At 39.3% G+C, this 13249-nt stretch overlaps 2 protein-coding genes across 3 annotated transcripts in view; both read right to left on the bottom strand.

Moving 5' to 3' along the window:
- GMIP (GEM interacting protein) overlaps nt 1-842 on the bottom strand; it is a 39160-nt gene extending 38318 nt beyond the window's left edge. Inside the window, exon 1 of one of the 2 annotated variants that reach the window (XM_072399674.1) lies at nt 622-841. In XM_072399674.1, the coding sequence (XP_072255775.1) occupies nt 622-643 (22 nt within the window). In that variant the 5' untranslated portion in view covers nt 644-841. Of the gene's footprint in view, nt 1-621 lie in introns of both variants that reach the window. The other variant, XM_072399675.1, reaches the window with a different exon arrangement.
- A 9952-nt stretch (nt 843-10794) lies between these two features.
- The window catches only part of NXNL1 (nucleoredoxin like 1), an 11021-nt gene continuing 8566 nt past the window's right edge, over nt 10795-13249 (bottom strand). Inside the window, exon 3 of the mRNA XM_072403056.1 lies at nt 10795-11964. Coding sequence (XP_072259157.1) covers nt 11640-11964 — 325 coding nt within the window. The 3' untranslated portion in view covers nt 10795-11639. The remainder of the gene's footprint in view (nt 11965-13249) is intronic.

The following is a 13249-nucleotide window of genomic DNA, read 5'->3' on the forward strand; positions in this document are numbered from 1 at the left end:
GGAAATTTTACTGGCTTCCCAAGCAAAGAGCCTGGTTTTCCTTCCCTTGTTTTCTATGACTTACAACCGCCTATTGAAGCCACATGTTTGGTTCAACAAAGAATCATCATAAATAAGAAGTGGTTCTAGGTCCGAGACAATATGAATTGGTAAAAATTGTCATACCAGGTCACCCTAGGACTATTTGATTACTTGCTTTGGCTACTACACCCTGCACTAAATATTCTAAGAACAATTTCAGAATCCATGTTTATTACTACTGAAATGATTTGGGAAATACAAAATTTGTGGCCACCCATCGCTTCTCCTTTGGTCTTGTGAGTGAGTAGCAAAATCCTAATTTCTGTGCTAAGCTTCTGCATCACAATAGATAGGAAACATTTCCGCATGTCAGACCACATGTGCGACTCCAGCCCTACACATCATCTGTACGATCTACACATCAAATACTCTGCGTATAAGGCAACTTTACAGACCAACACGTACAACAATGGCATACGAGGGTTACATGATGGATAAAGAGGAACAGGTTGTGGCAAACAAGTATAATAGACGACTAATGATGAGGAGTAAAAGGACTGAGCAATGACAAGTACATGGGCAAGTTACCCAGCTTCTTACCCCCTCCACGGCCTGTCGCCATCTTCCCAGGCCCAGCTAGAGTGGCCGCCTCTATTGATTGCAGAACCTGGGTTCAGTGATGTAGTGACAAACAGCCACAGCTTCCTGACAGCAGACATCACATCAGGAAGTACAAAGAGAGAGTGCTGAGTATTGCAATCACTCCGAAGAGACTGAATATCTCAAAGTGAGGGGCAGGGCTGTGCTTAGTGTTTATATGTACTTCCTAATATTATTGAGTCACTTGCATAATTGCCTACTGTCCCTGATTTCCAGCAAAGGCCTGAAGTCTCAGTGGTTATACTGAAATAAACCCATCAGCATTGTTCAGTTGTAATAACAGTGCAAAATATGGACCTTTCCCTATGTTTTTCCTACTTTAAAAATGCTGCATACAGAAAAATATCCACTTATCCTGCCTGAAATTCTGTGAACTTCAACTTCCTGCAGTGAGCTGACAACACAGCTTTCGGTACACTGAAACCCTATTAGTGTTGTCAGCCCTTCCAGAGTTTTCTCCTGCAAGACTACAAAACACTTCCAACCTCTCATAATCTCTACAACTCCTCTTAGTACTCTTTGCCCTGACCAGAGAACTATTGATTACATAAACAAGGAAGGGCTATGGAAATAGGGAGACATTGCTATAGGGAGACACTAATATTCATGCAGTGGTATACATTGTGGAAACCATTATATATATGGAGTTCTCCCAATTCTGTTTTCCACTTCCAGTTCTCTAGAACACCTGTAACCACTTAAAAAACTGCTTGTAAATACTTAAAAACAGTAGCGAAAGTGGTAAAAAGCACTTTCAATTCATGTCTATGGAGGGTGGTTGGGGTGGCAAACTCTCCTTGGATGCAGCAAGTAGCATCTGGAGTAAGAACCTATATCAGCCAGATTTCATTCAGAGGATGCTATAGACTCCTCAAACTCATTGGCTTCCCATTTGATGATGCCAGCATAGATCAAAGGCCAAAACCATTTGGCTGTGCCAGCTGAGTGACTCTAATGATGTTTTACGTTGCCTATAAAGGTGGTACCAATAAAAATTCTATCTATTGGCTACCAATTTATTTCCTATAGAGACCCCCAATCAAGAGGTTCAGGTAGGAGTCCCCAAAACTCCAAAATAATGTAGGAGTTCATGGAGACCTGAAAATTATCTCAAGGGTTCATATCAGGTGTCCTATATGAATAATGAATGAGTACTGGGCTTCACAAGCTCACTCAGGACAATGTGGACCCCATGGAGACCCTTTAGCTTTCTTACGACCATTACATTACAGTATGTGATTTTACAGTCCAGATCAGGATATAGAGGCATACCTCGCACTCTGTTGATCAGGTTGGTCATGGCGTCTTGTACACTGTGGGTTTTTAAAGCTGGATATTTGAAAAGGATAAATACAACCGACTGAAGCAGTTCTGATAACTTGAGCTCAGACTGGTCACAAGAGAAAAGACCTGATAAGAAGGTGAGATGATGGAGAGAAAACGGGGGAGAAAACATGTTATGAATTATAACCCTGATTTATTACAATTTGCCCTGCATGGTAAATATTCAGTAAAATGCTTTGATGAATCCTAATATTACTTTTGTTCCTGGGGTATGTTAGATCACACATTAAGCTACTCTGATCGTAACCTCAACTTTTTTTCAGGTACAGGTTTCTTTGCATGTCAAGGCAAACTACATTTTGTATATATTGGATTGATTAAATATCCGTGTTAGATTTACATAAACTGCAGTTAATACTTAAGACATGTCTTTTTGATGTATTATAATGTACAGCACCAATCAAAGATCAACTTTCAACTTTATACAGCTGTCAGACTAAAATTAGAAGTCTGATTGGTTGCTGTGTGTAACTTCACTTTGCTTTACACAGGTCATTGCCAGTTGGCAGGTAATTTTTAAGGAACTATATGTGTCACTATATTGTATTAGTCATTGTTGTATTGTGGTCCAGTACAGAGGTGATGTTCAAAATTATATAATAAAAAACAAAAAAGAAGCAAGGCAGATAGGCTACTTGGAGCTTTAGAACGGCTTCTCAAATTTTAAACAATCACAAAATTTGTTATTGGGCTTTTGGCTTGCAATGGCGTAATTTTGGGACACCTCTAAGATCATTTAAAATTCATTGACAGGTGCATTTGACCTGAAGTCCACATCCTTCTGACTTGCATTAAACCTGTTTCAAGCAGTTGTGCACTCCAATAGAACTATTTAAAAATTCAACAACTGGATGAACAACAAACAAAAGCCCATTGGCACCAATCAGCCTTTATCCGATGCTGCATTTACCCATCAAAACCCATTGACACAAGTTTGCTAGTGTAAAATGTAAACAACAAATGGAGAAATAGAATGACTTATGATTAACGATTTATTAAACAAAACTTTAAATATGGTTGCCCTGTGTTGAGGGAAGGACACTTATATCTCTTGTAAAAATGGGAAATGCTGGATCTAAATATTGGCATCACACATTTAAGGGGTTAGCCTAAGTGAAATAATATTCCTGCCTTTTTAAAAAACAAATTGTGAAAGTAAAACAGGAAAAAATGTTGTTGCCCAAACGCAGCCAACAGATTATGTGCTTAGTTTTCCCAGAAGATATGAGATAAAATCTTATTAGTCACCATAGGTCATGAGTCAATTTTTTTCATGAAATATGTAAAGTAGGGAAGTGTAAAAACCCGTCAAGTTACTTTTTGCTATCTGTTTAACACTAAGGAGATTTCCATCACTTACTGTGATAGAGACACAACACAAAAGGAGTTAAAATCTCTCTGGAATTTTAAAGAGTTGTCAGGTGACTCAGTTGGAGGAATTCCCATCACTTTTTGTCTCAGTGATAATGGTCACAATAACTGAAAGGTGGGTGAATCTCTCCAACCAGGTCCAGCCAGGAGGGTCTAAACTCTCAGCCCGTTTAAAAAAACAGGTATACACATGCCTTTACACACAGTTTCACATAGACATTTCAGTTCAATACATAAAAACGAATCAACCACACTCTCCTGTCATATACTAGGGGTCCATTAATAAAGCAGTTCATGTGACATTACCTGGTGAAGAATCTTCTAGATCAATGAGTTTCAATAACAGTAATTGATCCTCCACCAGGGAATATTTCATTGAATATCAGATTTGCTGTTTATTAAAAAGACCCTTTAGTATTACCCTTAGGAGTATTGCTCCTCTTGTTGCATTCTCCATAACATATCAAAGAACAATTTTACAAGATAAATAAAAAACAATTAAAAAATTTGTGAGAGGTTGAAAAATGTTGGAACAAAAAAACAAGGATCCCACTAGTTCCTAAAAGATAAAAGAATTAGCTGGGTAAATCAACTGTCCTGTGTGAAGGCCTTCCATCGCCACCTAAAACTGACCTATCGGGCCTGATTTATGAAAGCTCTCCAAGACTGGAGAAGGTAGACTATCATAGGAGAACTGGATGACCAGCAAACAGATTCTTAAAATTCCATTTTAGGTTGATTTCACCCAGTTCTGATGAGCTTCAATAAATCAAGTCCATTATCTCCATGGCTCTGATGGCCATCTAAAGTTGGCTACTCCAGTTTCCTCCTGAATTTCTCACCTGACCCCTGGTAGATGGCCCTCATCTCCTGCAGCTTCTGGTCTACTTTCCTGAGCCGAAAGCAAAACTGCGCCAATTCTGGGGAATTCATTGGACGACCTTTACACCTCATCCAGGTTGAGTGGCAGAGAGTGGTCAGGTAGCACTCTCCTGCATGGAATCTTCTTGGCATTGCCCCAACCACCCCTGAAAAGTTCATGTCCTGGGCTGTAAAGAAAGGTCACCACTCACCGCAATCAGAAGATTCTCACTGTCTCAATGGAATGTCCATCTTTTTTATTTCTCTTTTGTTCTGTGTTCTTTGGAAGACCTGACTCTCCGATCATCTCTTACTGACCAATGATTCTAATTCTATTTTTCCCATAAATTCCCCTCCTTCTGCAGGTTTTCTAACACAGGTGCTGAGAATGAAATCCTGAAGATGGAATAGATGGAAATCATTCTTACACTAGATGTGATCAACCTTCAATTCTCCACCCAGTTTTCCTGACTCTTACTATTCTTCAATCTCACATCGACCATAAATGCAGCCTATAAATTGACACTCATTCTATATGTCTGCTGTTCTCTGGCTGAGAAAATGAGGTTCAGTTGCTTGGAATCTGAAGCCAAACCAATGTGAGTGACAAATGGAAACGCCTTAATAACTCTGTCACTGATGCTGAAATAAGTGGCAGATAACAAGAAGACATTGTATGACGGGAGAAGAGAACACCAGACAATCATTCAGGGATGCAAAAAGATGCTAAGATTCAACTCAATGTGCAGAAATGATTGCTTGTCTATTGTGGTCTACATTTTATAAAAAGTTTGCTTAAATATTACCATCAAGAGTTAAATTCCTGTAACAGGTGTGTGCTGGGATTTTAATTATCCCATTAATTATAGATAACCTGCTCGGCAGGATAAGGAAACAAACCAGCCGAACATCTTTCCATGATGGCTTGGGAAAAAAATTACATGCTAGTTTGTTTTATGTAAAAGAGCCTATTATGCTATTCACAAATATGAATGTAAAAAATGTATGAGATAGATGGCATTAAAACCTAACTTATGTCCCATTTTTTCCAGTTATTGATAGTGTGGGGCAGAATAATCCATTTCACTAAGATGTATTCCAGTCTTTGGCCCATGGAAAAATCTTTAAATTTCCAATCAGATCTGGATTTACCACAAAGCAGGAGCATAGGCATGTTAGATGTCCATGTGGCCCTAGGTGGCTAGGTTCACATTTGCTGCAGGACCAAGCATTCCTGTGCCACCACATTATTGTGCCAGTTTCCAAGGACTAGCTGATGCAAATTTTACTATGGACCACAGCAAGTGGTACTGAACCACTCACCTCCACCCCTTTGCTCTGAATGGGCTGCCGCAGGTGAGATGTTACATTTACATGATGCTGCACGAGGAAGCAGTTGAGGACCAAGAGAAAGCTTTACCCGAACCTAAGTCAGGGAGAAAGAGCAACCGATCCAACCTATACACCTTCCCAACACTTCACTAGGGAGCACCTACATATAAGCAGTTAGTGTCTAAATTAGTGGGGCTATGACATTTTAAGCAATGCAATTAATAATCCTGTTAAAATTTTCCAGCTGGCCACATCCCCAATAAACATAGAAAAAGACACCAATTTTTAGGATTTTATAGGCCGACAACAGAACATTAAAATAAAACTTACTTTATTTCATATTAATAAAATTTCACAGGATAAAAAACATAATAAAAGCATGGATCACACAGTAGATTCTCATATTGGGGTATCCCTTGTAATTAACTTTTTCTACGCGTTTCACGGGAAGTTGTGCTTCTTCAGGAGAAAGGATCTATATAATCAATATGTCAATATTCTAATTTAAACATTATACTAAACAGAATTGCATTTTATATAAATAAATATAAATATACCTTGTAAGCATATAGCACCCTTCTCCCACAGATTGGTATGAGTTGGAGAGGATCGATTGCAATTATGTGTTCCTTGTGCCTAATGAAATCCATAGCAACAGCAATCCAAGGAATGGAGGGGCCAAAGCTGCTGCCTTGCCTGGTACCCCATTCTACTTTATCCTGTTCCCAGTACTAGACATGGAGGGTACATGTGGCATCAAAGATCACAATCATCACAATCAAAAAATCCTTCTTATCTGTATTATTGTTTGAAATATTTCCCATCACTTCCCTGATAGAGGAGCTCTGGCTTGGATTCTGCAGAGGGTTTGCTGGACATCTGCAGAGAGACCGCTGTAAAGGTTTTTCTTTCTTATAGGCTGTGGCTGTTGAACTGTAAGACTTTATATACCTTTTGTTTTGATAAACCTCACAGCGCATGTTTATAAGATGGTGATCTTCTCAGGTGAAAATCTACAATGCATACAGTGGTCTGTGGTAGTGGCAACGAAAATCGTTTACTGATCTGCCATCAGTTAGTATTCACCGGTGGCAGAAGACGATGCAGCGGGATGCCTCCCACACTTGTCCTCCCCCCTCTAACTGCAGCGCTGTATCTACAGTTCTTGTTCATTCTTACATTCCTGTAAATGATCACCAAAGGTCAGGTACCATTTTCTGTTGTAAAAGTGAGAAACAAACCTCTAAGTAAAAAAATGCTGCTTTACTGTGTGTTATTGCAGCACATATTTTGAAGATGGTCTAAAGTGCCATATATATGCTAAATAATTGTCACCTAAGAGGGGCATTAATGATCATCAACTTGGTGCATTGATATCCTTATACTGTTTAGCTGTGGCATATCATAGAGCGAATGACCATGAAAAACATTGGTAATTTCCAATGGGGGAGGATGCAGCATGGTGCCTCCTCTTTGTCCTCCCCCCACCCCTCTGTGTATACAGCACCCGTTTGCTCTCATGTCACTGGAAAAAGTAATTCACAGCGACAGAAATTTAATGTGCATATTTCTTTTAGGTTTTGTAAAAAGTAAAATGTAACAATCTTCCTTGGAATTCATACCAAGACTAAACAATTACAGCAGACCAGTAAATCCCGGCCACTGTCCATGGTTCTGATTGGAATTTTGGGAAACATGGACACAGCAACCGATGGCCCTTCATGGGGCACCGAAGATAATACACATCTGTAATCTGTATTTTTTCAAGCAGGTTCAGTCTAAAATAACCACCCAGAGAGCTGTAAATGACAGCGTGTGTGGCAGGAAGTGTTTCCTCATTGACGGTGACACAATCTGCACACAGGAAATACTGAGCACTGCAGCTCCTTGGCACTTCTCTGCCATGGGAGGGGTGTGGGCTGCTGATATAAAGCGTGCTAGCGGCCATTTATAGAGCATCGGTATCATTTAAACAGCCAGCCTGTCCTATGTATTCATTTCTCACTGAAATTCAGGCAATATAAATTGTAAGCTCTTCGGAGCAGGGCCCTCTCCTCCTCTTATATCACTATCTATATCCGCCTGTCATTTGCTACCCCTAAATGTATAGCGCTGTGTAATATGTTGGCACTATATAAAGCCTGTTTATTATTATTATTAATAATAATATTAATAATAATAAAAATCTATGACATTCACCATTTATTCCAAATTTCATTTTGCAGTCCACAAATATATATGCATGCTTGGCCCAGGATTTAGCACAAGGACTCATTGCAAGTCCCTAGTTTTACATTTTATTTTTATTATTATTATTATTATTAATAATAATAATAATAATAATAAAATAAACAATTAGAGAACATACAGTGCCTCATCAGTTCAGCCAGTCTTGTAATCCAGACGTGCCTGCCAGACAGCATGGTTAGATCCACAACCTCTGTGCAGGCAACACTGCAGCATGTTTAGCTCAGACTTACATTTTGGAAAGAATAGGCTCTAGTTAAAACATCTGATGGCTTATTTTTTTTTTACTGTTGGTATCAAGATGGGAATATTCCTTTTTACATCCAGTCTTGGAAATGCAACAAGAAATGAAAAAAAATCTCTATAAAGGGAGATTTTAAATGACAGTTGTCACCAGGACAGGTTTTCTTTTACCTCTCGTTCTGCTTACAACTTTATGATTTCGGATTGACCGTTGCTTTTGTTGTGATGACTCTATCCCGGGGGACCCAGACAGCAATTAAAACTTGATGGGCATCAAATGTATCCCTACTGTATCTAAAAAATAAGTTTGGGCTTTAATACTTTAATGAATACCGTTTGGCCCATGTTCTGATCCAGCCTGGGAATGAAGGGTAAGCTTGGTGGTTGTGGACTGGTGAGGTTGTGGTGTGGTCCTTGATTCCTTACACCCCTGGACTGCTTCCTCTGCACCATACATGCAGCGTCTCATTTGAAGCAGTCCATGGAGAATGAATGAGGTTCGGTACCATCAATTTCTTCCCTCTGCAAAATGTTTATCTAGGAACCAGCACAATGGTGTGGATGACCAAGGGCAAGGTGCCAATTGCTTGGAGCCACACAGGGACATCTGTTTCCACCACCATAGCATAAAGGAAAAGAAGCAACCTGATAAACATTTCTCTGCTGATCTTGATTGGCTCCAAGTACTGGTTGTCCATCTCCAAGTCTGAAAACTATTCCGCTGAGGATGATAGATGGCTCACATAAAGAAATGTTATATGCGTTCTATTTAATATCAACTCCAGGAAAAGAGCCAAACACATAATATAATCAAATAGAGATTTTGTATTCCTGTCTATGAGATTTACCCAAACTGTCCAGACAATACAGCAGGTCCTGTGACCGGACTTTCCTCTGCTGCAGTTAGGCAATTCTGCTTGGTCACCTCCCCACCCCCAGCTTGTAATAGGGCCGCTAATGATAAGGGGACTAACTTCCATTGGTTTCATCATAGCCTGACTATCGCTATCCTATATAAAGAGTCATTTTTATTTTACACAAAACTCATAAAAGTATTTGTGGAAGTAAGTGGAAGTAAAGCCAGCTTCCTAAGAACTCCTAAAAGCCTGACTTTTTATGGGATGATTGGAACATATGGGAATGATGCCATGGCATGATGGGAACAGTATGGACATGAGTCTGTACAAGGATTACGTAACTCCATTGTGCCAATGAAGATGGCTGAAGACCCAGAAGGAAACATGTGAGTGAATAGAGCTTGGACAATGCAGCGCTGGAAGTGGCCATCTTAGCCACTTTGGTAAGTCTGCCATAATGTACAGATATGCTAATATGCTGCACGTTTTTGCACATTAATGCAAACAGCTCATGGGGCCCCAAACTGCCTTTATTTTGCATTAAAGGGTAGCACATGGGTATTTGTACTCCACGCATGACATCAGTTTATAAAGCATTTTGTAGAAATTAGTATTTGCATTACTGAATCTTGTTAGGTTTATGTTTGTCATTATTGCTGCTTTTGCTATGCATTGAGGTGCTTTCACTTCTTTATACAATTCAATATGAATGCACCACAGACGTGCCCTGACTCAAGCTGACCTCAAAGTGATCTTGAATGCAAACCATTTGTCTGCAGATGACTTGCTTGAATCTGGAACCCGTGTACACTCCAAGCACAATGCAGAAATAATGAGCTCTATGTTACACTGGGCAAACATATCTGCCACTGTCCTCTAGGGTGACATCTAATGGTCAGATAACAAATGACAGAACAGTGATGGGCCTTACAACATAACTTGTAACTTTTTTTTTTTTTTTTTTTTTTGTAGCCAAAAACTAAATATTTTTGGAAGTCATTAAACCAGGTCTCATTAAAAACTTTAAGCTGGGCTCACAGCCTTTTTACTACACAAACTTTTCAGTAACCACCTGGCTGTTTTTGGGTGGTTACTGGATAGTGGGGTCACAATACAGAGGCTGCCACCCGCCTGCAATTTCTTTCCACCCAGCTTACAATAATTTCTGTATTGAACACTACACAAAGCCCACAATGATGAACAAAATAAGTTAGCTGTCCTTAGCAGTTGCATCCTTACCTACAGAGGGCTTCATTAGGTTCATTTGCAAATATTCAACAAAAGGTCAGGAAGACTGAACAGGACAAATGTACTACCTAAAACCACAAAGCAAACTGACAATCTCTGGTACTGACAATAATCAATGGATTTTAGTTTATACACACAAATTCAATTAATGATTTGGGTAGGGGCAGAGACTGCACTTTTAGATTTTAACTTTTGCAAGCAATTAAATATATCTATTAAAAAAGTTTTGGAAAATCCATACGTTTGTTATTGAATGTGGAATTTGATAAATTGTCATCAGATGTGTCTTTAGTATATATACAATATATACATTATATATATATATATATATATATATATATATATATAAACTGTATCTTCACCTGCAACTACATGGGACATTTTTAGGCTCACTTGTTTGTCTGACCTGCAGCTTCCCTCTTCTATGTCCACCAATGACTGATTATAAATAAAATATCATCTTGTCTTTCTCTCTCTAAATTGAACATATTTTCTGAACCAGGGGATTGGTCATTTGCTGCGCTCTAGGTCGACATCTAGTGGTCAGAAAGCAAAATACAGAACATGGGTAGAAACTCATGTAAAGAAGAATCACAAACAAAGCAGCAAATCAAAATGTATATATATATATTTAAGCAATAAACAATTATACCACAAAATCTAAGCAAACACTTTTATTTTTTTAAATGCCATATAACCATTTTAGCAGTAAATCTAACCTTCACCTAACTTTCTCTTGTAGAGAATTCATCACTTCTTATGAAGTCACATGAACCTGCAGGTGCGTCCTTGTACCTGTAAGAAAGCACCTGCCTTTACAAGTATGTGCACAACCATGGGCAAGTATTCACACATCCATCCACATTCATGCACACATTCTTCAGCTGATACCAGGTGGCCTATTAAAGTTCTATCCCATGTCTGCTGTCTTGCTGACTGGTCTTCAGCCCTATACACACCTGACCCAACCTGTGTTCCAGGATCACTTGTGGCTCACCCTTCTATTATTTGTATTAACTCTAACTGTTGATGACCTTGGCTTGTTCACGAATCTGCCTAGCCTATAGTATTTATACTGCACCTGCTACTTTGTGAAGCTTCATGGACAATATTCAACCTCTACACCAACTGAAAAACTAAACTCTGGCCAATGCCCAAATGAAATAGTTTAGTGTCCTAACACTTCTTTTACTGAATGTCTTCCTGTTTTGGGCCAAAAATTATTTCTTTTTTCTGATTTACCAGAAACTGGAATTAATGTGAAATCTTTCCTTTTAATAATTAGAATTATTAAATCTTTACTATAAATTAATAATAAAATAAGGTTTGGGCCTGAAAAATAATTCTCATGATTGTATGAAAAGATGACATAAGATATAACATTTTCCAAGTTGTGTGTTTACATTTAGAGTTTCATTGATCCTTTAGAAGTAAAAAAAAATGATATTGCTTTGTTCAGAAGAAGCCTCCTCCCCCACCACCACCTTCATCATCATCGTCATCCCTTCCAGCCCTCTCCTTTTTCTTCTTCTCAGGGCTGTCCAATTTGTATTTTATCTTCCGGATGGCGTCACTGACACTCCTGTAGGGGGTTGAATCACAGAATTCTGGTTGTAAGAAGCTCCTGTCAATGATCTCAGATGCTTCCTGCCAGTTTTGGAAGCAGGGAGGACCAAGGCGTTCAACTTCATCCACTGCATTAGGGGAGATCACCTGTCCGGAGGGTTTGAGGACTACAAGAACCGGTACTTCTGAAACTGAGAACTGGACTTCAAGGTCTCTGATAAAGCAAAGAAAAATACAAGAAGGTTATTGGGCAGTGGTTTAAAAATTATTAGATTTTAGCATGTAAGTGGCTAGAATGGGGTTTCTTGTTGACTGCATGCATGCTTAGTCATGTGGTGCATAACTTTAAGAGAACATACTACTCCTTCTTCTCTTCTATCCAGAAGGATGGTGCCACCATACGTTTTGCATCTCCTTGCTGCAACACCATAGGGAACGAATAGGGGCCTCCAGCTGAGCCAACGGTAAGCCTCAAACTATTATATGTGCAGACACTGGTTCTTATTAAATCAATGCTGCCATGCAAATGCTCAAGCAGCTGGCCAGGTACAAGCTGGCAATCGCCCAACCCACAGGCAAGGGTGCTCCTGCTCTAAGGGCCATTTCAGACCTGTGGGGAACTGTAGCATTCTGCCATGGCCTCAAGGTGAAGGAGAGCAGCAGTTGAGAACCATTTTTTGCACATGGCTGCAACAGATCATGGTGCGGATCACACTGCAACCACATGCAATGACAACCACATGAGCTGTTTGCTGCTCCTCGGTGCACAGCAGTAGTTTGCTATGCGCCAAGGAGCGGTCAGCTATGTGGTGGAACTCTGCAGGTATGAAAGGGAATCCTTTTTATGAAATGCCATTGCTCTAAGCTTCTAAGTGTAGCCAGAGTGATGGCATAAAAATTAGGTAATGCTGATGAGTAAAGAACATTGTATAGTAATATTTCAATATTAACATATGATAATAGGATACAATGATCAATGTTCGATGTTCAATGAACCTCCAAGCAAAGCCAAAACATAACAAAACACACTAGTCAACCTCATTGGGAGTCAATCTCTGGGACTGGTTTCACAAATGTTCTTGGACATTCTTTACTGGTCAAAATCTTTTTTGTGATGCGGCCCGCTCAGTTTAGTTGTCTGCTGTGGATATATGAAGCACAGAGGTTTGATGCTGTATGATGTATCCCTTGCCTGTTATGTATGATGTACTCCTTGCCTGCTTTTGAAACATATTGAATATTGGGTGCTACTAACACTCACCCCACAGGCTCTTACATCTTTTTACCAACTAAAGGCGTTATGTTAAATATTTCCCTGGCATCAAAGTTGGAAGAATAAATAGGTTGGCTTTCAAGCATTGATCTCCCCCTAAAGAAGCAGAAGTTTTTTTTGCGAAACGCGTTGGAACTTTTCTTGAATATCACCATAAGTTTTCTAATATGTGTTAATTCTAGTACAATTGTGTATTTGCATCTATGTAGTTATAAAACTTTGAAAA

This window comes from Pyxicephalus adspersus, chromosome 2, assembly GCF_032062135.1.
Source record: "Pyxicephalus adspersus chromosome 2, UCB_Pads_2.0, whole genome shotgun sequence".
Classification (NCBI taxonomy): Eukaryota; Metazoa; Chordata; class Amphibia; order Anura; family Pyxicephalidae; genus Pyxicephalus; species Pyxicephalus adspersus.